This window comes from Podarcis liolepis (genome assembly GCF_965112155.1).
Source record: "Podarcis liolepis genome assembly, chromosome: 5".
Classification (NCBI taxonomy): Eukaryota; Metazoa; Chordata; class Lepidosauria; order Squamata; family Lacertidae; genus Podarcis; species Podarcis liolepis.
Genome location: NC_139556.1, coordinates 28,609,769 through 28,634,375, shown reverse-complemented (window position 1 = coordinate 28,634,375; position 24,607 = coordinate 28,609,769). Strand labels below are relative to the sequence as shown.

At 46.0% G+C, this 24,607-nt stretch overlaps 1 protein-coding gene across 1 annotated transcript in view; it reads right to left on the bottom strand.

The window, feature by feature from the left end:
• Positions 1-5,554, bottom strand: part of BICC1 (BicC family RNA binding protein 1) — a 108,796-nt gene extending 103,242 nt beyond the window's left edge. Inside the window, exon 1 of the mRNA XM_083502421.1 lies at positions 4,900-5,554. Coding sequence (XP_083358547.1) covers positions 4,900-5,482 — 583 coding nt within the window. The 5' untranslated portion in view covers positions 5,483-5,554. The remainder of the gene's footprint in view (positions 1-4,899) is intronic.
• Positions 5,555-24,607: the final 19,053 nt, after the last annotated feature.

Genomic DNA, 24,607 nt, shown 5'->3' with positions numbered 1-24,607 from the left:
GTTTTCTAGTGAACAGAAAGCACATGAGCACCTCCTGTAACTGGGAGACTTCTGTGGGAGAGTGCTCACAATCATCGACCAAATAGTAATTTATCAATGTGTGCCTGTTGTGACCACTTATTAAATCTGTGTTCCTGAGCCAGGTACATAGATGAGCAAACACCTCCAAAGACAGATAGCCTTAACTGTCCCTCTGCCTAGCAAGAGATGAAAATTATGTATATGGGCTGCCCTCTTGCCCAGTGGTAACGTGATTTGGCCAGTGTGGTACAGAGGTTAGGGTGTTCAACTCTCAAACCTCCTCTGAGCTGCAAAGCTTCCTGAGTAACACTGGGCTAAATGCTATGTCTCAGCCTGTGTAAGAACTAAGAGGGGGTCATAATACCTCCTTGAGCTGCTTGGAGGAATTTGGGGGGGGGGGTCGAGAGCTAGAATTATATTCCACGTCAGGTAAAACCTCATGGCTTTATCTGCCATATGTTCCACTACTCAGCTCTGATCAGCTAGCAGTACGATCTCTCACACAAACTTCTTTCCAATGATTATACCATGCCTTTAGGGTTTAAAGGCCTCCTCAAATTTTAAAGTTAAATTATAGTCATTACAGTAAATACTGTGATCTCTGCTCAGTTGCATACCAAAAATCCCTCTATCAGCAAAACAAAATATTAACTGCTTAAAGATTAACCTACCCCCAGGAGACTGAATCTAATTTGAAACAAATTCCAAACATTATAGTCAGTCATACTGACTGCTTTTCTACTACCCACATTTCACTGATCTGATGATCAAAAGCTATGCTATAACCATCTGAATAGGACATTCAGAACTGAACACAGAGGCAACACAGCTACGGGGATATCTTGCAAGAAGTAAACACTACTTCCTATTTTGCAGCAGCAAAATAGGGAAAAGGAGTTCTTTAAAATGTGGATCAGCAGCAACATAATTTATTTGTGTGTTGTAGAGACCTAGAAAAGCTACAGAATATTTGGAAAGGTGCTTTGGAGAGTTCAGTCCCGGTGCTTTGCAATTGTGAAGGCATGAAGGAAACAAGTATATAGTGCTCACTTGCAAAGCCTTGATTATAAGTGTAAGTTAGCCACATGAATGTTGCAGAGTGCTGTACATGTTGCCAGCTTGTTTGTTTTTTTAAATATATTTTATTGAACAATTTTAGCAAACAAATTATCAATCAACATAACCATTTACATTCCCGCCTTCCCTCTCTCCCCCAAGGGCTTCCCTCAGCTCCCCTCCCTGGTTTATTTACACATATTATTCTCTGCATATTATAAAATTGTACATATTGTTGCCTTTTCTATCATATATTCAACTGATAACTTTGTGGATGTTTATTCAAAACCTGCCAAGGAGTCTAAATCAGTTTGTTGTCTTTTTAGATAATTTGTAAAAAGGTCCCATTCTTCCTTGAAGTCATGGTTGTCCTTGTTACACAGTTTGTATGTCAACTTATCCAATTCCACATAGCTCATCAATTTATCTTGCCACTACATGTTGCCAGCTGTTGAACCATTGCAGGAGTTGTAGGCCAACAACGTATGAGGGGAGCAGAGTTTCTCCATCTCTGATCTGCATACATTATAATATGAGCCATGTTATGATCAAAGACCCACCTAGTCTAGCCACCCTACACCAAGCATAGACATATAGTGGGATGTTTTAGAAGGGCTTATGTACAGAGTTCATAAAATTATTGTAATCCTGCTTTTCCACTTTAAAAAATGCTACAGGTGGTTCACAACATAATCAGCATACTAAACTGCAAAGCAATAAAATGGAGTTATTTGCTTTGATCAAAGGAAAGGTTTCTGGATAATTTCTGATCTCCACCACTAAAGCACAGGGACCATTAAAAGCTCAATTAGGTACACAAATGCTGAGGATTTCCAACCATTTCTAATCTACACATCTGCCTTCATAACCAGCCCTCGTAAATGTTTTATCAAAAACTGTCTACTTAAGTTCCAGCAAGGGTAACGCAATTCAAAACAGAACAAATTTTTAAGGCAACCCATCATAATAAACAGGCAACAGAAAACACTCGGTTCTCCTCTACACAGTGCACTCTTAAACATTTGCATTTTTGTTAGTAAACTGATGCAGTTAATTTCTAGCCTACCTTCCACATTATAGGAGTTCAACAATACTATGTAAATTGTCTCAGTACTACTGAGTTTTCATTCATGGAACAATGGTTTCCAAACTGCAGAACTCTAGGATACTGCAATCATTTATGGATTCCATGATGAGAAGATAAGTAATGGTGGATATGCTGCCTAAAGCACTCTTTTGTAGACTACTTCCAATCTTTCCCTGCAACCCAAAACCGCAGGAGATAGTTGGGTTCATCTTACTGAAAATACGTAAGAAATTGTATGATAGGGTTATTAATGTCCATGCCATGCATTTCTGCCCCATGATACCTGGTCACACTCACCCACATTTCCAAGTGCTGGAAAAACATGCAAAATCCATTGTAACCAGATACTAAATGGGGCAATATAAAATGAGTATACACACCACAAATTAGGGTATTGTTGTAGCACCTACTTAAAAGACTGCAGAAAAAGAAAAAAGACAGCAGCAACAATTTGGACTCAGGAGAACCAAACAGCACCAATGTCCTACAAAGTTACCCAGAATCCTTTGCAATGTCAGCCTTATAAAAAGGATCCTGGGGAAGTCTGAACTCAAGTAATTTAGAAAGTGAAGAACAAGTTTACTGCTGTATTTGGAGCTGTATAAGGAAATAATGCATGTCAGATTATACCAGCTGCAAATATTTTTAAAAGCCTGGCTTTGGATAATTTCCAAAAAGCCTCCTATATTACAGATGTTCATTTTATAGTGTTCAATTTCCTTAATGTTTTCCCTTCTAAAGGGGTTGTCCATAAATTGGCTACAAAATTATCTTACCACTTTGACAGTCACTCACACTATGCAACAGAGTATTCATTTCAGAATGCATATGTTAATTAAGCAGAGCTAAGAAGTTGCCTGGAAAACCTACATCTCTGAGATGCTGTGAAGCAGAACTTTGGGCCTGTGTTAATGATTAAGTTTTTTAAAAACAAAACAAAACACATAGAAGCTATTGAGATTCACTTTGCACCAAGCCCCTAAAAACTCTAATTTCTCGACAAAAGTGGACTCCTCAGCTTAGAGAAACAAACACTTCCAGCCTCTGAAAAACAGCAGAGGCCATAAGCACTGACATCTGTAGAGAGGAGAGTTTATCCACATCTGGGACCTGATGTGTTTGGGAAACAAACGGGAAGGAAAGTTGAGAGGAGGGAGGAGAAAACAAAACAGCCAGCGAAGTTTGGAGACAGCATATTTCAGTGTGTGCTCTGCAAACTATTTCTAGCCTTGCATTTTAGATGGCACACTGGAGTAGGAAGGTTGGGGGGGGGGGAGTGTGCAGAGACTGAACTTGGAGCATCCCAGAAACACCAAATTACAGCAGCCACTATTCCTAGAATGGAAGAAATGACATCCTGCTTTGAAACAGGGTAAAAATGGAAATTCACACACAGAAAAGGGTCCATTTCTCCAGCTTTGCTAAAGATCTCTGCGCACTAAGGGTGCCTCTAGCCCCCAATTCTCTCCATGTGTCAAGGCCAGCGCCTTGACTCCTGACAGCCCCCTCTCCATCCTCCCACCACCACTAAAGCTCTGTTAATGAAATCTTTTCAATCAAAAGGGGTGAACTGCTCCTCCTGGCTATGCAACACACAAGCCCTTGAAAGCTATCTTCCCAAAAGACCACAAAGGGAGGGAGAAGGAGACGGACACCGCCAGCAACTTCTAAATGCTGACAGAGGGGGAAGAGGTGCTCCTCAAAACTGGGGGTGAGGTTTTCCCCAATAGCTGGTGCTGAGCACCTTTCCTGCTTTACCCTCAACAGCAATGCCCACACGGGCACTGGCCTTGAAGACCCCACATGGTGCTGGGACCACTTCTCTGTTAATTTATTAAGGCCATGCTGTGTAAAGCAAACTACCTGGGGAATGAACTCTTTTCTGGAGGGATGCATGGCTTTAAAACAAATAAAATGTTTTCCAGTGATGCTGATAACACCAAGGTTGCAGGTTCAACTCCCATATGGGACAGCTGCACATTTTTGCATTGCAGGGGGCTGGACTAGATGACTCCAGGGTCCCTTCCAATTCTATGGTTCTGTGGCCAAGCAGAGAGGAGGATTTTACCACACAAGTTAGGATGCAGAAGTGTGGCAGAATGGGCTATTCTGTCCTCCTCCTTGGAGACACTCCAGACTGCAGTTTCAGTCCCCAAAAGGAGGGAGGGGAAAACTGGATGGTTGTGTGAAGAATAGGGATTCAATATAGAATCCCTGAATGGGAAGGGACTCCAAGGGTCATCCAGTCCAGCCCCTTACAATGCAAGCATCTCAACTAGATCCCACAGATTGCATAAGCCAACTATTCTTCCTCCTGGGGGAAGAACTGTGCAAAGGGAGTCGACGAGATGGGAAAAGACAAAAGATCAATGTCTGGATTTCACAAAAAGTTCGTGGAGAAATACACGAAGTAGTAGGGGGGGGGCGGGGATGCTTTCCCTAAAGCCCAGCAAGGCAAAGGCGCCCCCTTCCTTCTAGGCTGGACACGCAGGCGAGCCCGGGGAGGGGGCTTCCTCACGAGACGCTGGCTGCGTGGTCCTCTCTGCCACGTGGTGAGGAGGACGTTCCCCACCGCGCGTCTAACGGGCAGCAAATAGCGGCGAGGGAGGCAAAGCGGAATGCTCGGGCCGAGTTGCGCAGGCGCCGCGCGGCCGCGTCTCCCTCCCGGCTCCCTGGAGTCCCTCGGCGTCGCCCGCCCGCCCGCTCGCCTTTCCCTCCCGCCGCGGGCTCCTCACCTTGCAGCATGGCCTCCAGCTTCTTCCTGTCCACGCGGAACCTCTCCTCGCCCCACTCGGGGCTGGCCGAGGGGGCTCGGGCGGGGCCGGCCGCCGAGGAGCCGCCGTCGTCGTCGGGCAGCGGCGAGTCGGCGCTGCGCTCGCTGTTGGAGCCCGGGTCCGAGAGCGGGTAGCCGTGAGGAGGAGCCGCCATCCCCGCGCCCCACTCAGCAGCGGCGGAGGACGCTGAGGCGGCGGCGGCGGCCGCCCCGCTGCCCTCAGCCTCCTGCCCGCAGCAGCAATAGCAGCAGCCGCCGTCGTCGCCTCTCCGGCCGCCGCCGCGGGAAGCTATTTGGCCCCACAGCCGCCCGCCGCCCGCTTCATCCCAGCCCGCCAGAGCCTCGCTGGTCCCGGCGGCGGCGGCGGTGGCGCCTGCCTCCTCAGCCTCCAGCTCAGGCTCCCCGCCGAGCGCGCGGCTGTCCCTCTTGCTGCTGCTGCTGCTGCTGCAGCCGCTCGCCTTGCACAGCGCTTGTCCCGGGCCGGCTGCAGCTCGGCTGCGCCCCCATCCCGCGCGCAGTCCGCACAGCATCCCCGCCTCCTCCATGGAGCGGCGAGAGGCGCGCGCCGACGGGGAGGGAGGGATATCCGAGGGGAGAAAAGGGGCGGGGCGGCGCGCGAGGGCGCCGCATAAATAGAGCCGGCGGAGGCTGCGCTCGCGCGAGGCGCCAGAGGCTCCGCCCAAAGCTATAAGTAGCGGCCTCCTCACCCCGCCCTGCTGGGTTTCTGTGGTCCAGACGCTGCAGCGACTTCTCAGAAGTCGGGCCGGGGTGGATTTGGCGCTGGGATAGGTTGCTAAGCACTTCCCGCACCTACCCATCCCAGGCATTTTCCCACTCAAAATTGCTTTCAGTGAGAAGGAGGGGCTGCAAGAGAGACAGATACACTGTAGCCTTCCCACAATAGGTGGAAAAGCAATGGTTATTTTGAGCTGCAAAATCAATAGGGGACAAAAGGCTAAGAAGTCTTTGACTATGTGCCCTTTACCTATTCAGACTTCAGGCTGTGTGAGAGAGCTCAACTAATTCCATACAAAATGTGTTTTGAACTTTACTGACAGTAATTGAAGGATTGTATATTTTCCAGAAATGCCAATAGTGTTTGGAGGCAATGGTGGATAGGGATAAGTGTTTTCCCCGGAGAAGCTCTCCCCCTTTAAAAATGAGCAGTCAAACCTGGGGTTAGGCAAGGAATGCAGCCAGGTCAGATAGCCCTACTTCCCTTTGTAGAAATTAATTCATTGCAGGCCCAGGGTGTTGTAATGACCACTAGCTGCAACGTGACATTTCAAGTATTCAGCCAAATTGATGAAGGGTGTGTCTAAGAATGACTCTTGAATAGGATTGCCATACATCTAGAACTTCCCGGACATAGCTGTTGGAAACAGTGTCTGGAAGGAAATCACTTAAATGTCATGTTGGAAGCGTAGAATTTACCAAAACATAGCTTTAAAACTTTTTTTTTAAAACCTCAACAACTTTTATTTCCAGATTTTCACTTTTTGAAATATGGCAACCCTACTATTGAAAGAAATGAAACCCCCATGTTCAGAGGAAGTGTATACCTCTGACTGTCCAGTAGTAGGGAACAAGGAATGGTTATTGCCATTGTACAGTCTTTGGGATCAGCACAAAGCCTTTTGCTTTGAAGAAAGAGGAAACAAGGAGAGATATTACAAATTAACCAGAGGGGTTGCTGACGTACTGGCGCCCAAACATGGCACTTAATTTAAAAAGAAAAAAAGGGGGGAGTAGTAAATCTCTAGCCCTCCAAAAAGATAGTTATGAAGCAAAAGTGAAGGAACCCTTCCAAGCCATTTCTGTGAGATGAACCAACCTGACTGCTCCCACATTTCATTGTTTTAAACCAATGAGGAAAGTCAGAGCTGTGATTGATGAGTCGACAGGAATCCCTGTGGTCCTAAGAACTGCTCCCCACCACCCACCCCCACCCCCGCTTGGGTGCACTTTTCCTGCTTATGTAGTCCTTTGAATCTCTATAGCTTGCCCCTTTTCTACTGGCAATGAAGATGCATCTTTCCTGAGGGGTAGATTCATCTGAGAGATGGTACTCCCTACTTTTTTTGTTTTTGCAAATACTACTACACAATAAGTGCATATGGATATTAAACAGCACCCCTGCTCTGCACTGGTGGCAAATGCAAAATATGAAAACTTTGCGAAGAGAATTCGGAGTGTCTTCTGCTAGGGAGGAGCTAAACCAGGCACTGTATATTTCACTTGCAGTACAATGGTGTGAGTGACTGCTCAGTAGTAAGAACTTTGTGTTTTAAGTGAAGACAGGATTACAACCTAGGCTTTGGGGGAAAGCAGGGTTCTTGTGGCTTTAACAACTCTGTAGCATACAGAAATTCAAGAAGCTAAGCCCCCTCTTCCCAATAAAATTATGGGGAAAGCTTCATATTCTGCCTGTCAAACATCTTATTATGTGTGTGGCCACTGATTTAATCTTGTGTCCTTAACTCCAACTGCAAAAAGGATGCAATTTTATGCAAATCTGTGTCCTCTTGGGTGAGTGGTTCAGAGAGCCCAATCCACATACAGTGTACTGGGCCCAGAAAATCCTGTTTGCATTCTTGCTATCCTCATCCTATGTCAGTTTGCATTTCTTAGTACAGAAAGTATTGATCTGATGTGTAGAGATCTTTCCTATTCTAATTGATTCAAGAGGGTTCTGGAGGCTTCTGTATGTGAAAGAAACAAGTAGAACGTTCATGATGGTTATTCCTTCAGAGAAGCTGAGTACAGCTGGCTTAAACTGGTTCTGTTACCTTTTTCTGTCAAGGTGTTGCTGACCATAAAAGTAGGGCCAGAAGGAGCCTAGGTTTCACTTTTCTATTTCTATCTCTTTTTCTTCTGGCGAGGTGTTGTGTACATAGGTGTTATATCCATATGCTTATTGTAAGTTTAAGTTAAGTCTGCTGCAACTGGATTTCTTCTGGACAGGGCCAATCCTGAATGTATTGGATTTGTAACCCTTATTCTCATTTGCCTTCCGTAGCAGTAAAGCTCTGCTGGATGAAATATAATTGCCTCTGGTCTATTTGTTGGGAATCCTGCAACGTGTTTCAGTTTTCACTCTGCTAACTATACATTAGAATCTGCTCTGGATCAATATTGAGTAGAATTTCATGACAGTCTAAAGCATCTATATATCCCTTGCAGTTATATGTATTTCTTTTACCATGGAAATACACCCTTTAATAAGGGGTCTTACATTCCAGTTATGGGACGCGGGTGGCGCTGTGGGTAAAACCTCAGCGCCTAGAACTTGCTGATCGTCAGGTCGGTGGTTCGAATCCCCGCAGCGGGGTGCGCTCCTTGCTGATCGTCAGGTCGGTGGTTCGAATCCCCGCAGCGGGGTGCGCTCCTGTTGCTCGGTCCCAGCGCCTGCCAACCTAGCAGTTCGAAAGCACCCCCGGGTGCAAGTAGATAAATAGGAACCGCTTACTAGCGGGAAGGTAAACGGCATTTCCGTGTCCTGTGCTGGCTCGCCAGATGCAGCTTGTCATGCTGGCCACATGACCCGGAAGTGTCTGCGGACAGCGCTGGCTCCTGGCCTATAGAGTGAGATGAGCGCACAACCCTAGAGTCTGTCAAGACTGGCCCGTACAGGCAGGGGTACCTTTACCTTTACTTTCCAGTTAAAAGAAAAGGCTCGGCATTTTTAAGCAGAAGTTTGTATGCAATTATTGTATTGATTATACACATTATATTTATCCTATTATATCCGTTTTCTGTTACTCTGCTTTAGCAATTACCATACTTTTCCGTGTATAAGACTAGGTTTGTTTTTTTTTTACTAAAAAATAATGTTAAAAAGGGGGGTAGTCTTATACATGGGGCAATCTCCCCCCATTTTCTTAATTTTAGTCCTCCAAAATAGGGGGCATCTTATACACAGGGAAAAATATGGTATGTATCTGGGAAGAGGATGATAGGTACTTAAAACTTTCTCTATTGTGCCTTCCTTTCCTCCTACTTCAGGTCCCACGGGATCTATGTACAGAGAAGACCAGGGATCACAATCTCTCCCGGTTCTCCTCCTGTGATGAAACCATGCAACAGATGCACAGGGTTCAGGCGTCTATAAGAGCTCGGTCATTTGCCCTGGATGGAAGCCATACTTCTTAATTCTCAATGTGTGTAGGAAATGCTGCAGTTGTTCATTGCTGATGAATAGGCAGCCTGTACATGTTTGGATATATTTTCCTTTATTATATATTATCACACCAGACCCATTTCCTGAAAGAAAGGACATGGCTTGGGTGTGCTTGAAAGAGAGGAGTGGGACTACAAAACCAACAGTGCTCACTAGAGAAATCTTCTGCTTATACCACTCATCCTCCACCATCTGCCTTTTTTCCTGGGCTTCTTCTAATGCACCTTCTTTTCAGCTACCCCCACCATCTTCCCACTTCTCTTCACTTCTGTGAAACGGGGGTAGTCAACTTGGTGACCTCCAGATGTTGCTGAACTCTGGTCTCCAATATTCCATTACTGAGCTACGTGCTGGGGCATGCGGTAGCTTCTCAGCTTCAGGAGTTCCTGGATGACCTGTATCCATTCCAGTATGACTTCAGCCCTGATTAAGGAACAGAAACAGCTTTGGTTGCCTTAGTAGATAACCTTTGCCAGGAGTTGGAGACAGAGGGTATCCCTGTTGGTTCTGCTGGACCTCTCGGTGGCTTTCTGATACCATTGTATATATATCACTATGTGTGTATGCACACATACACATTCAGGGTTTTTAGCTGTAGCTAATTCATGCTGTGAGCTGCCTTGGGTCATGTATTAGGAGAAAGGTATGGCATTAAATCAGGACGCGGGTGGCGCTGTGGGTTAAACCACAGAGCCTAGGACTTGCTGATCAGAAGGTCGGCGGTTTGAATCCCCGTGACGGGGTGAGCTCCCGTTGCTCGGTCCCTGCTCCTGCCAACCTAGCAGTTCGAAAGCACGTCATGTGCAAGTAGATAAATAGGAACCGCTCCGGCGGGAAGGTAAATGGTGTTTCCGTGTGCTGCTCTGGTTCGCCAGAAGCGGCTTAGTCATGCTGGCCACATGACCCGGAAGCTGTCTGCAGACAAATGCCGGCTCCCTCGGCCTATAGAGCAAGATGAGCGCGCAACCCCAGAGTCGGGCACGACTGGACCTAATGGTCAGGGGTCCCTTTACCTTTACCATTATGGCATTAAATAAATATATACTAAATCTCCCATCAGTCCCAGCTAGCATGGCCAACAATCAGGTATGATAGGAATTGTAGCCCAAAAACATCTGGAGGGCCCATGTTAGTTATTCCTGCTATAGAATCTCCTGTTGGGCCATTTATCAAAATCCTGTGCCAACATCTGGCCCAGAAAGAGCCATGATACTGACTCCAGAGACTGCTTGTGGAGCCACACCACAGCCTGGATGCCATCATTGCCCTATCTCCTGTATGCCCCCTCAAAGCCTTTGTAAATCAATCCATCACATCATATAGCATGTGTTGCAAGCAATATGGAGTGTTTCTCCCACGTATTCCAAGGAAGGCCTAAAATGCCAAGTGCTTGATTTAGTTTAAGTTACCCTTAAATGAAACTGAAAGCCACATTCTTAATTGTTAGAACAACATGACATGGGCAGACGACTGGAGAAAATAAGGAGAAGTTGGCAGATAGCAGCTCCAGTGCTTAGAGAGAATATTGGTTGGGGTTGACTTTGGCATGTGTAACTCCATACTTTTTTGTGTGTGGCTAGTAGTTTTGATCAAAGCAAAGAATAACAAGAGCTTTTTCATTCTGTTATATCCCTTTATAATGATTCCTGTAATGACTCTCAGGCTCCTTTGTGGCCTCGGAACCCCAAATTGAATGAAGGACAAATTTCTTACCAGCCCCAAATATGCAACACAGAATTGGTAAAATGATACCTTGTACTGGAGCCACTGCTGTTGATGTAGGAGCAGGGAAGCAAAATTTACCCAAGTCTCCTTTAAAAAGAGGGAATTTTATTAGCACATTAGCAATAATCGACCCTGCCTCAAATTCCTTCACTATGTGGCCAGCCATAATGGGGAATGGGGAAAATAGAATTCCTTTCTGAGTCTTGACCTCCAAAGAGGCACTAATGAACTTCGAGGCTGAGGCCTCAAGCAGCCAGAACTTCAAACAGTTCATTTCTCCAAGAAGGAAAACAACTGTGTTTCACCCCTGTGCATTTATTGTGAAGTGGGACCCTTTGCATCACTACCTGAATGTTCCCAACCAATATTCTTCAGCAATAGTGGGTGAGGAAGGTGGGACTTCCTCCCTCAAGCCCTCAATCAAATTGATTCCAAATGCCAGAGAGGTTCTGGTCCAGTTTCCTAACCAGCTTGCTTCACAGATAGCCCTGCCCATGTGCCTTCACCACCCAAACATATCTGACAGTTGTGACAGCAACATAGTAGAGGGTTGGCAATGGGAGCTTCCAGGAGTCAAGAACCAAGAGGAATATATAGGATGCCACCCAGCTAACTTGTTCCATAAAAGCAAGGATTTCCACTTGTTCAATGGAACTCCTCTTCTCCCCAAATTCAGCTGCACAAGCAGACATCCTTACAACGATGGAACAGTCAATTAGTGCTACTTTGGGTACAACCCATAATTCCTTCAATCCTACTAGGAACATCACATTTCCCATGGTTTCTGGTTTTTGGAATGTCATCACTAGCATTGCAGCATCAGGAATCATGGGAAATGTAATTCTCCCATGCTTCTGAATAGGGATGTAAGAACCATGGGATCTATATTCCTTATGGTTCCTGATACCAGTGGTGCTGCAATAAAACTGCTAGCACATTTGCATAACTAAGCGGGGTCTAGTATGGTCTTTCCACCTTGGAAACTGTAATTATGATGAGGTGGAGGCACTACCACACATGTTGTTTGTTGAGTTTTATGGGGGGGAAGGGAGAGATTGACTGGGGAGGGTTGTGGAAAAGGAGGCTTCTGGGGTGTGGAGTTCCAAGTGGTCTCAGGGCCAGGAATCTTTAAAAACACACACCAAACAAACCCAAATCAATTATTGTCTCTAAATCCATTCTGGATTGAGGTGTTGGAGTAGGGGGCTCACCCATTATTAATATTATTCCTTCCTATCTAGGTTAGTTCTAAAATGAAGGCTGACATTTTAATGTAGAGTTCCCTGGAAGTTCAACTCAATGAAACTTACTTCTGAGTTGCAAATGACTGGCTCTCTACACAATGAAATAACAGTAATAATAATTAGGCCTTTTGGTTCAGAACATATAAATATGAATTAACATACCACTCTGGTAAAATGAAATGAATAGCTATTCGTAGATTATTTGAGTTTAATTTGTTCATTTTAACTGAAATGTGTACAATAGCTGTCTATTTCGCTGTGAGGGAGTTTGGAAATATTTTCTCTGGCTTAGACATTCTACCATATAATCTGGACCTCATTAAATGTAAGGCATATGGGTCTCCCCCCCCCCAAACCTTGTGTGGGTGGGCATGCCCAGGGCAAGGAGGCAGCTTGAAATGTAAACCCTTGCAACTAAAACTGACCACCGAGCCTTCTTGATTTTGTTCTGTTGGATGAATCTGGTTGTTGAGATGGGTAACAACAACAGCGGCAGCAGCAGCAGCAGCAGCATGAGGCTCTTAAGGATTGCATCCAGTGTTTTCTCACATGCTGCAGACAGAAGGCTCTTGGAGCCAATGGAGGCTTCTTTCAGCAGAACAGAAAAATAAGGTTATTGTGATATATTCACCCTCTCCATTCCATCCACAATCAGCTCCAGAGGACTCAGGGATTTTTCAGTCCACCCTGGGAGGTGGCACCATGAGGTGGCCTGGGAAAGCATAAAACACATACACACACGCGCGCGCGCGCGCTAAAAGGTCTCTTTTGTTATTTCACTGACAGGAGCCTCTGATGGATCAAAGAACATTCCATCAAAGATGAGGCAGCCCTGGATATATGATTTTTGGGGTGCACAAAAGCTCTGAACAAGGTGCATCCATTTTCATGGCGAAAAGAAGATGAAATGGATTTCCTTTGGGGAAGGGCTCTCAGACAAATCTTGAATCTGAATGAAATGCACATCCTTGTCCAAGCCATTTCTGCATTATCTTCCACCGAAGGTATTCCCTTCAAACTCAGTGCAATCCTCTGCTCCCTTGTGCTACCTCCACACATTGCTGAATTTGCATTTTATTACAGTTTTACATAGAAAAATATACTAAGCCAGGAACAGTCACTTTTATTAAAAGGAGAAGGAGAAGGAGAAGCAGCTTGTTTCCTGATCACTGCCCTGTAGGGTGCAGTGGGTGCCATGAGTAGAATTTCTTCAGACATAATCACATAGGGGAAGCTATGCTTTCAATTGTACTTTCTTTCTAGAAAAAAAAGAGTTCTCCTTTCCCTTCACCATCTCATTGGTCTGCAGTTTGCCATGAACTAGAGAAGCTTGTCCATCTAGGTGTGGTTGTGTTTATGCAATTAGTACGTGCAAGATTATGAGAGCAACCCAGTTTTTATACCACCCAGTGCACTATCTCTGAGATCAACTTGGCCAATGAACTGTTACTGCTGGAGGTGTAGATGAGAGGTCCAACACAGGGTAATGATGCTGAGGCCTGTCCCAGCTCTGATGATAGGAGGCTGATATGTAGCATTGAACTGGAGGTCATCCCTCCTTGCTAGGCCTGCGTCTTCAGGGAGATTAAAGTAGGAGCCGTGGGCAGCATCACTGCAGGCAGATGACAAACCATGGTATGGTGAGGAGTGCACTGCGAATAGGTCATTATTATTGTTGCTCCAAGAAGAAGTAGCAGTCAATGGCAAGTTCTAACCTAGGCAAATGCACTGTAGCAGGACCTCCCTGCTCCCTCCCTTTTCCCAGAGCCCCCCAATGAGTGAGTGAAGTTGGAAGCCAGCCATCTTGCTCACCATGATGGCTATACTCAGATCCAGTTCTAAAGGTAACAATGGACCATAGCTCAGTGACAAAGCAAATGCTTTGAATCTGGAAGGTCTCCAATTCAGTCCCTAGCCTCTCCAGTGGGAAGGATCACAGAGAGCAAAGGCACTTCCAGACTGTCACCATTTCCAGCATATTCCGGTTATGAATCCACAAGTCAAGTGGATTTGGCGATCTTGGACAACAAAAGCACCCCCCCCCCAGCAGACTTTTTTCAATAAGAAAAACAACAGGAAAATGCCTTGGAAAGTACAGGAGAATGCTTACTTGATGCAACACCATATATCCACCCATCACATATTGTGCCCTGCCAGGAGACTGTCAGCCTTCCATATGTCTGCAGTTCCCAGCAGGCAGCAAACCCACTGATGACCTGCCATGCCTGGCTGTGGGGCTGTGTTTGGCTGGGTAGCTGGCAAGTTGCACAGCCCTGGTCTCCGGATAAACAGCAGAGACTGATGAACCCCATATGAATCCTATGATGTCAAAACACAAAGATTAATTAAATACAATTGCCCTTCTTTTTCTTTGAACAGAAGCAGCAGAACATTCTCTCGCTCCTTCCGTTAATTATTAGAAGGCCTTTCCCAACAGCCAACCAAGTGTAGTTACTTATTTAATCTCCCCCCCGCCAAATGATGTCACAAGAATTCGGTGAGACAGTAACCTTTTAAACTATTTTGCCTTACATCATTATATTGACAGGAGCAAATTGCTACAGGATCACGTTTTGTGCCCTCCCCTTTTTTAAACAGCAGGATATTCCACAGGAGCCTTTTACAACATCAGTTTCCCTGTACAGAGATTGTGTTAGAGATTTTGGGCGTCACTATCATATCTAGGTTGTTGCTGTTGTTTTAGAAACACACAAGCTGAACTAGGGAAAGTGCAGCAAATACTAGCTTTTGCCATGTCAGGCTTTTACCATGTCAGGATACATATATTCATTTATAACTCTACCCTTCGCTGAATGATCTCATTAAAAAAACCTGGGAACACAGAATGGCTCCACTGCTGCATTTTACGTATACCACTTAAAAGCTCTGGTAATTAAGTGCTTAAATAAATAAAAAAATACATCTCAACATGCACTCAGATTAATGAGTTTAGTGACCAACAGGCGTGCTTTAGCTTAATCCAGTGTTTCCCAACCGGTGTTCCGCGGCACACTAGTGTGCCGTGAGACACCGGCTGGTGTGCCGTGGGAGGGAGGCGGGTGAGTCGGGCGGCGAGAGGCGGCGGCGGCGAGGATCCGCGTCGAGCCGGGGGCGGCTCCGCGGTGCTGGTGCCGAGCGGCGGGGCAGCGCGCGCAAAAGGGAGGAGCGCGAGACAGCGGAGGAGGAGGAGGCCGGCATGTCCGGGCAGCAGCAGCAACAGCAGCAGCAGCAACTCCCGGCGACGGCTCCTCCTCCGCCCGCTATCGCCGCCACCACCACAACAGCCGCCGCCGCCTCAGCTGCCGCCGTCCCTCAATCCCTCGCTCTGCTGCCTCCTCCCACCCCGGCAAGGGGAAGGGAAAAAACTTTCACTTTTGTGCGTCCCTCCCGGCGTGACGCTGCGCGCTGACGTCACGGTGCGGGGCTTTAATGGTGGTGTGCCGCGAGATTTTTCCCCGGTAAACAGGTGTGCCGTTGCCCAAAAACGTTTGGGAAACACTGGCTTAATCTATAAGATGCCCTTTATTATGGATCACACATTCACCCTCCTGATGATGGGCAGGACTAAACAGGTGCATGTAAAAAATAAATAAATGCACCAAATGGAATAGCTAAGACTTTTGATTTCTCAATGAAATATTTTGGCAGACTTTTCAAAAGCAACCACCAAGGATGGAAGAGTCGGAGCAATAAGTAACCACCCTGGGCCCTCTTTCTTCTCATTGCCCTCATTCCTTCACAGCTGCAGTTAGGCAGAATTCCGACAAGCTACATTCCTTATCACATAAAGCAAACTACTATGCTAATGTAATTCCTGAGCTATGAGAAAATGTTTCCCTTGGTTTGCAGGTAGGTTAATATTGGAAATTCCAGTGGAGGTTGCACGATATCGCTGTTTGTTCTGATAAGGGGGCAATACTTTTGCCTTTATCTCCTGTTCGGGAGGAATACATCACGGCTGTTTTTCATCCGCTTGTTTATCACCTGTCATTGCTATTTTCATGTGAAGGAAGCAATCTTCATGTGGCCAATTTCTAAACTGAAAGCAACCTCTGAAATTATTTTCAGCATTTCGCATAAAAATAAATAATATTTGAAGTCAGAGACATGTATGTTTGCATAGCCAGTACAAAAAGAGTCCAGGGTTGAGTGTTTTGCCAAAACTCAGACAAACTAGAGTTCATTTACAGTGGTTTTTTCCCTAGCAGGACAAGCACAAACTGCAGTTTATGAAGATGGGTTCCCACCCCCCTGAAACAGATCATACTTAAGATTAACCACAGTTTGGGGTTCAGGCATAGCACTGTGGTACATTTAAAATGGAAGTGAAAGCTTCCAATTTCATGATGACAATCCCAAGTTTAGCCCATAGTTTATTGTTGCATTCAGATGAGGTTTCAGAATAAGTGGTTACGAGCAGAGACACACATCTCAGTGTAGTCCTAGCTGTCAGCTTCCTTCTCATTGCTGTCACTCTTGTAGAACTTAGTTGGGACGAAACAAGAGCTAGCTGGTTGCACGTGTCATTGGCTTTGGCTCCACCTCCTGTTGACCTCTCTACCTTTGCCCTGTCAGCAGTGGCGTAGCGTGGGGGGTGCAGGGGGGGCCGGCCGCACCGGGCGCAACATCTGGGGGTTAGGGTTAGGGGGCGCAAATCCACGGGTTAGGGGGCACAAATTACTTGCCTTGCCCCGGGTGCTGACAACCCATGCTACGCCACTGCCTGTCAGTCCTAATGGGTACCCGCCTTCACTGGAGTCCCACAACATCTGGGAGTCCCTGTTAAGGATACAGGGCAGGCAAACATGTGCCTTCTTGTACTCTTTGGCATGTAGTTAGTATGCCAAAGAATTGTCAGCCATCACTGGCACATGCCGTCAGACGATAAATAGAAAATAGAAAGAGTTTCAGAAACGTCACCCCGCAGCTGTCTTGTTCAAACAGTGGTCATGGTTTGTGATTCTTGGCATCTTTCATATCTTAGTCTTTAAAGTATTTAAAGAATACTTTTTGGATGCATCCACTGAAACATGCTGTTTTGGGTTGGGGAGTGTGTGCTGTATAGATCTGGACAAATACAGTTTCACCATATTAATTAAACAACGAGATGACATAGCTGAAACGACTCTGGGCCTCAATGATTTAGCGAAACTGGCTGCCGTGGAGAGACAGCTCGGAGTTGTTTTTCAGAGATTAAAACTTCCAGTTACCATTAAATCATGATGAACAAACAGGCTCTGGGCTTGCAACGTGTGATTGTCTGTGACATGGGCCAATTACAGAAGAGAGGAGGGCCATCTGTCTTTGTTGGAGAGAACATGGTTATTTCCCCCCCTAGTCAAAATGCCACAGAAATTTGCATCAGTTTAATGAAGTTTGGCAACTGAACTGCAGTTTCACTTGTGGTGGAAGCACCTTAAGCCAGATTAAGGATTCGCTGGAATCTAGCGTACTTTGCTCAGTTCCAGAAGGCTTCTATGATACCATAGGCCAGCTGTGCATGTGCATTGACCTCTGCTCCCCTCCCCCATGGCATAAGTGTAATCACATAGTGCAGGGGAGCATCAAGCATGTATAGCCAGGTCTCTGCACCATAGAATTGTAGAGTTGGAAGGGACACCAAGGGTCATCTAGTCCAACCCCCTGCTATGCCGGAACCTCAACTAGATCATCCATGAGAGGTGGCCATCCAACCTCTGCTGAAAAACCTCCAAGGAAGGAGAGTCCATCACCTCTTGTGGGAGTCTGTTCCACTGCCAAATGACTCTTACTGCCAGAAAATTATTTCTGGTTTTTAGTTGGAATCTCCTTTCTTGTAACTTGAAGTCATTAGTTCAGGTCCTACCCAGGAGAAAACAAGCATGCTCCATCTTCCAAGTGACAGCCCTTTAGATATTTGAAGATGGCTATCATATCTTCTCTCAGTCCCCTCTTATCCAAGCTAAACATACCCAACTCCCTCAACCATTCCTCATAAGGCTTGGTTTCCAGACCCTTGATCATCTTGGTCACCCTCCTCTGCGCACACTCTAGCTTTGTCAATATCTGTAATGGGAATTGGGGTTGCTTGTGCATAAACTGCAAACTGCTCCAAGCTAGCCGTATAGCTAAAACCTTCCCTGGTTGACAGCCCTTGAAAAGCGACTGTCTTAGTCACTGGCAGAATCCGTCAGTGGGCGGGACCTAAATTTCCTCCAACATAAAAGTTGCTTGACTCCAAGTCTCCTCCTAGATTCCCTGCGTGGAAGCCTTCTGCGCAGCGTGGGCGTGCCAAGCGGAGGTCCTGTGCTCTCTCCGCTGATCTCACTGGAAGAGTCTCTGAGCCTCCCCTCCGCCTTACTCTCAGCTTCCACTTTCTCCCTGGTGTCCCCTGGATTTCTTTTCCCCGTGGAAGCCCTCTCTCTCTCCTTGCTATTTCCCTCCCCTGCATCACTGGAGCGACTTTCCTCTCCTCTTCCCTCTGATGGCAGTTCCCTGACAATATCCTTTATAAATGATTGTGCCCAGAAACAGACATAGTGCTTTAGGTGTGGTCTGACCAAGGCAGAATAGAGCGGTAGTATTACTTCCCTTGATCTGGACACTATGCTTCTGATGCAGCCAAGAAGAGTGTTAGCTTTCTTCCTGAGCCACCATGATCTGATGGACCCCACAAATTCTAGGGTTTCCCCTCAAACGGCAACATTGATTCTGAGTGGGAACAGAAGTTAGAAAAGCTGGATGGAGAATCTGAGCCTGCCAAACACTTTTCCCCCCCTCCCAGAGCAGAACCTCTCGGTTCCATCCATCTCGAGTTTTTCTTTGAGATAGTGATACTAATACCCCCTGGGCAGTTCTCAGGAATCTCTGGTATTTGTGTGGTTAGAGGCAGCTTGCTCCATCGAGAGCACATCAGTCTGACTCCAGAACTCTGAATGATATGATCCATAGAGAGAGAGAAAATGTTGCTTATCCTCACGTTAAATTTCCATGGATACTGACATTGGATATTAGCCACAGGAAGCTGCTGTAAATGGTGTCTGTAGAATGCTGTCCAATCTAGCATGGCTATAGCTCTTAAAGCTTTCAGGCAGAAGCTTTCCCCAGTCCTTTAGCTGGAGATGCCAGGGATCAAATCTGGATGTTTATGTATTCAGGGCCCTATCTCCAAGGGCTCCCAGAAAGCAGAAAATCACCTTTGTAGCTTAACCCCCTTCCATACCACATTACCATTTTCTAACATGTTTCTAATGTAAACTTTATATCATGCAGTAGCCAAAAGGATGTTCATCAAAGATTTCTCTTTCTCTCTTTCTCTCTCTTTGCCCCTCTAATAATTAATCCCGCTGAGAATCAACATCCCTGATAGTCATTCAGGGCATTTTTCTCTTCTTATATAAGCACTTGGCCCTTGTTCTTTGTCCGACGCTGTTGACAAATGAAGTGAAAAAGCTGTTGCAGGCATTTTGTGACACTGGAGAACGAACGCTACCTCTCATAGTTTATGATGGCTTGAGATCAGCATTGGTCGGATGCCGAAGAATTCCGACTTCCTCTCGAAAGCACATTCGGCACAGTGGGACGCATTTGTCTGGACGTGCGAGATATATATAAATGGCCTCCGCACTTTATTTGCCCTTGAAATTCGCTGCGATTCCTGTCATTTCAAGCTGCCTACGCCCACACAACTATGGTTACTCGGTCTCCGTCTGGACTGGAATCTTTCAGGAGTAATTGAGCTGGTATGCCATCTTTTGTTGATAATTGGAAAGTTTTTGGATCCAGCACAAGAAGTTAAAATTCCCTTTGCACAGCCATATGTTTTAGAAGTTCTTGCAACAGCAATTTTCAGGTCATTTGTCGAGCAGGAATTCGAGAAGAAACATATGCCTCCCGCTTGCGTCTTGCCTTACTATTCTTAAGAGTATTATTTCATAAACAGAGAAAGGAGGTCATTAGCTGGCAAATTATTCGCAGGATCTAGCTGGAAAAGAACCACATACACTCAAGGATTACTGGAGAGGGGGAAAGAACTGACTTTATTTTATTAGGCTACATTTAGAAATGAACGAGCTCGGATGAATTTCTTTCTCAGCAGTAAGGCAAACAGACGAATGCCGCAAAGCCATTTCCCCCCTCTCTCACAGAAATGTGAAACCATGTAGGGAAATGATTGTGTGGGCATGATGCTTTGGACGAGGCCCGAAAACCACCAGCAGTAAAGGTGTGAATTATGAAGGCCAACAAGTTGGATTCTTCACAACAGGTTGGATAATAAAAAGGTAAAGGGACCCCTGACCATTAGGTCCAGTCGTGACCGACTCTGGGGTTGCAGCGCTCATCTCACTTTCAGGCCGAGGGAGCCAGCGTTCGTCCGTAGACAGGGTCTGGGTCATGTGACCAGCATGACTAAGCCGCTTCTGACGAACCAAAGCAGCACACGGAAGCACCGTTTACCTTCCCGCCAGAGCGGTACCTATTTATCTACTTGCACTTTGACATGCTTTCGAACTGCTAGGTTGGCAGGAGCAGGGACCGAGCAATGGGAGCTCACCCTATCGCAGTGATTTGAACCACCAACCTTCTGATCAGCAAGTCCTAGGCTCTGTGGTTTAACCCACAACACCACCTGTGTCCCAGGTTGGATAATACATGATAATAATTAGGACAGAATCAAAAGCAGTTTTATATTTCCACGAATGTTTAAAAAGAAAAGAAAAGGATACCACCTTCTGTTGGTCACCTCCACACCATACATTAAAAGCACATTGAAAGCTTAAAGGAACTGTAGTTTGTGGAAACTGACAGGAACTGTAGGTGTTTGAGGCGTAAACTACAGTTCCCATGATGCTTTGAGGGAAGCCATGATGGTTAAAGTGGTATAAATGCATTTTACATGTATGATTTGGATGTGACTTTTTGACACTCACTGTATTTAGTTGTGTATTTTTTTCTAATACACTTCCGCCTAGCATCATTCGTTCCCACTCAAATGGTCTACGCATTTTATGCTCCCAACAACCCTGTGAGGTACATTAGGCTAAAAGACTGTAACGAATGGCTCAGTGGGGATTTGAACTTGGATTTCCCCCTGGTCTAATTCAACCACTCCACCTGGCTTGTGATTCATTTGCCTCATTGCCATTCAATCTGTTTTTATTCTACCACGCCCCACATGAAGCTGTTAATGCCATCATCGTTGGATGTGATGATATCATGGACGCCCATTCACGCTAGCAGCAAACAAAGTCAGGCCAAGAATGTGGGAATGTTATGTACTGAGTTGAATAGGATCCAAAATGCAGCAGTCTGATTGGTCCTAGAATAATAGGATTCAGAATGCAGCAGTCTGATTGGTCCTAGAACAATGCAGCAGTATGATTGGTCTGCAGGAGCCACCCAATCCAGCTCCAGACATCCACTCTAGACTCTGAGTATATTTCAGGAAGGCATCTCTGAATGTAGTCCTGATGCTATATTATGTATGCAGCGCTCTGTGTTTCCTTGAGCTTGCCGTGTGTTTTATTTCGATACATGATATCCAATCATGTAGCATTGTCAGGGTTTGGGCTACTGGCATTTGCTCTTAAGCTCTGGGTTACAATTTGCAGCTTGGGGCTTTAGACAGCCAATCACGTTGAGAGTGGGAGTGGCCCAGGCCTTCAGAAATACACATAAGCAGTTGCTTTGCCCCTGTTTGACTGTTCTGTTCTGTTAGACATTGGCTCAATAAAGTCTCTTGCTGTTATCGCTGCATCTCACCTCATAGAAACATACACAATCACCCTTTCTCCTTCCTGGACCTACTGAAGCACCAATGTGGTTTGAGGAGCAGGAAACCAGCTGCACATTTGAGCAACAACAATCTCTCCTTTTTTGAAGGACCAAACATTGATGTTAGGGACTGGGCAAAGGAGGAATGGTGAAGACGGCCTCCCAAGCTTGACCCTTCCAAGGAGGAGGAGGAGGAGGAGGAAGACAGTTTGGATTTACAACAGGGGTATGAAGGAGGTCACAGCTCAGAGGCAGATGAGGGAGAAAGTTGGGAAATAATGGGAGAAAAGGAGGAGGAAGCCCCAGGGGAGGTGACAGCTGACAGTCACAGTGTCTTTAGAAAGCATTCTAGACTCCCTCTCTCCCAGAACCCAGCAAGCCTTGAAAGTAGAAGAGCAAGAAGCTGAAAGACAGAGGGAACATATAAGCACCTGTAGAAGTGACAAATGAGGAAGTGGGAGAGACGGGTGGTGGAGATTCACTCGGGTCAATGCCATTATCCCAGAGGCTGGGTTCTATAACCTCTCTATGTAAATACTGAATAAAAAACGGATGGTAAGAAACATTTCCTTGTCTTTGTATGTCCCGGGGAAACCGGCCGGGAAACTGGTAGCAGTCTGACAATTGGGGAGCACTTTGCTAAGATCAGTGTGCTTGAAGAAACCCCTAGCATAGAGTTACCAGACGTCCCCAGTTTCTGGGGACAGTCCCCGGATTTGCAAATCTGTCCCCGGACAAAATATATCCCCGGAATGTCCCCAGATTTGCAAATCTGTCCCTGGGAAATGTGGCAGCGGCAGCCTCAGCAGCCCGGAGTTAGCCTGGTAGTGCAGTTGGCTCTGGCTGGCTTCAGGAGCGGCTCACTGCCGTGGCACCCGCCTTTTTTCCTCTCCAGAAGTCCCCATATGATGTGTCTTGTGCGCAACACATCATAAGGGGACTTCCGGAGAGGAAAAATGGCGGGTGCCAAGGCAGCGAGCAGCAAGCAGCTCCCGAAGCCAGCCAGAGCCAACTGTGCTACCAAGCTGGCTCTGGGCTGCTGACTGCCGCTGCTGCTGCCACTGTCGAAGGGGAACCAGGGACACCCGGCGGTACAGATCACCTGCCCCCTTCCCTCTTTGTTTTGACTGATCGGGGGAGGCTCGGGAGTTGCGGTTGGGCAGCCCAGTTTTTTTAAAAAAACTCTGCGCATTTATGTTTCACAGGGTGCGAAAGAAGGGCTTTGCATGTTTATACAATATGCATGTGTGCTTGGGCCCAGGGTCTTTTGCCTCACCATCCCCACTACTGACACCCTGTTGCTACTCAGCTTCAAAAAAAGGGGGGAAGTGTCCCTGGATTCATTGAAAATAATCTGGTAACCATACCCTAGGATGGGTACATAGCAAGCTGCTTTATCCCAAATTGTTGGCCCATCTTGAGTACTGTCTGCACTGAGTGCCAGCAGCTCTCCAGAGTTTCAGGTGCAGGTTTCTTCCTGACCCATCTGGGGATTGAACCTGGTTCCTCTGCATGTAAAGCAGATCTTCTACCACTGAGCTAAAGCCCTTTCCAGTAGCAGCCTCTGTTTACATGTGTGTTTATTAGTGGACCCCACAAGAGATTTGCAAAACCACACAAACGTTCCTGGTCCTGTTCTAAGGTCGTGGGAGGGATGGAGGAGCTTGGAGATGTTGCAAAAGAAGCTTCAAAAAAACCCAACCGCTGTTTCTCAATCTAATTTGAAAAAGAATGTTCAGTATGTTTTGATTGATCCATTCTATTATCACACATTTTATGAATACCTTTCTTAATCGGGAGTTTGAAACATCTGAGCCAAAAAAATAAAAATAAAAATGGCAGTATCCTAGAGGTGATGAAAGACTTTTTCAAATAGCTGGTATATTTTAACTTCTGACTCAAGGCTATGAGGCAGACAACGATAGCAGGTGGACAGTCTCATTTATCAGCTTCCTTTGGGTGCCTAAAATACAGGCGAGAAATAAATCTGAAATAAATCATTAAATGCAACCATTTTCACAGTATGAGCAAAATATTAGCTGGCCCAGCCCACTGAAATAGTAACAGGCTTCCTACTTGAGATTCCTGCATTGCAGGTGGTTGGACTAGATGTCTCTCAGTGTCCCTCCCAACACTACAGTTATATGATTCTATGATTCCACTCCTCTGTTAATTGGTTATAATTTAGATCAATGTAAATAATTAAAGCTTGTATTAACCACAATTTACAGTGTACGCTTGGGTTGTGAACGTGATCCATGCAGGAAGCACATTCGCAAGCTGCAGCGTTTGCAACCTGCAGCGTTCACAACCCACAGTACCACATGTGCACACACACAGGTTGCGATTCAGCGCTTCTGCACATGCGCAAGCTCCGAAACCTGGAAGTAACCAGTTCCAATACTTCTGGGTTTGGTGTGGTGCGCAACCCGAAATTGCACAACCCAAAGCGTCTGTAACCCAAGGTATGACTGTATGGTGTTTTAAAAAAACACATAGAGGGAGCACTCCACGTGAAATATACTCAGAGTCGCAAAGTGATTTCATGCTCTTTATTCAGCTCATAGTGGTGAGGAGGAATGAATGAATGTCCCCTCAAAGTATCTGCTTTATATACATTATTTACACAATGGGCTGCACATGATTGGCTAATTCCGGAATTCTACTGTAAGCCAATCAGGTTGTGGATTCACTTCTATCTGGAGCAGGATTGGGTGGTTCCTGCCAACCAATCATACTGCTGCATTGTTCTAGGACCAATCAGACTG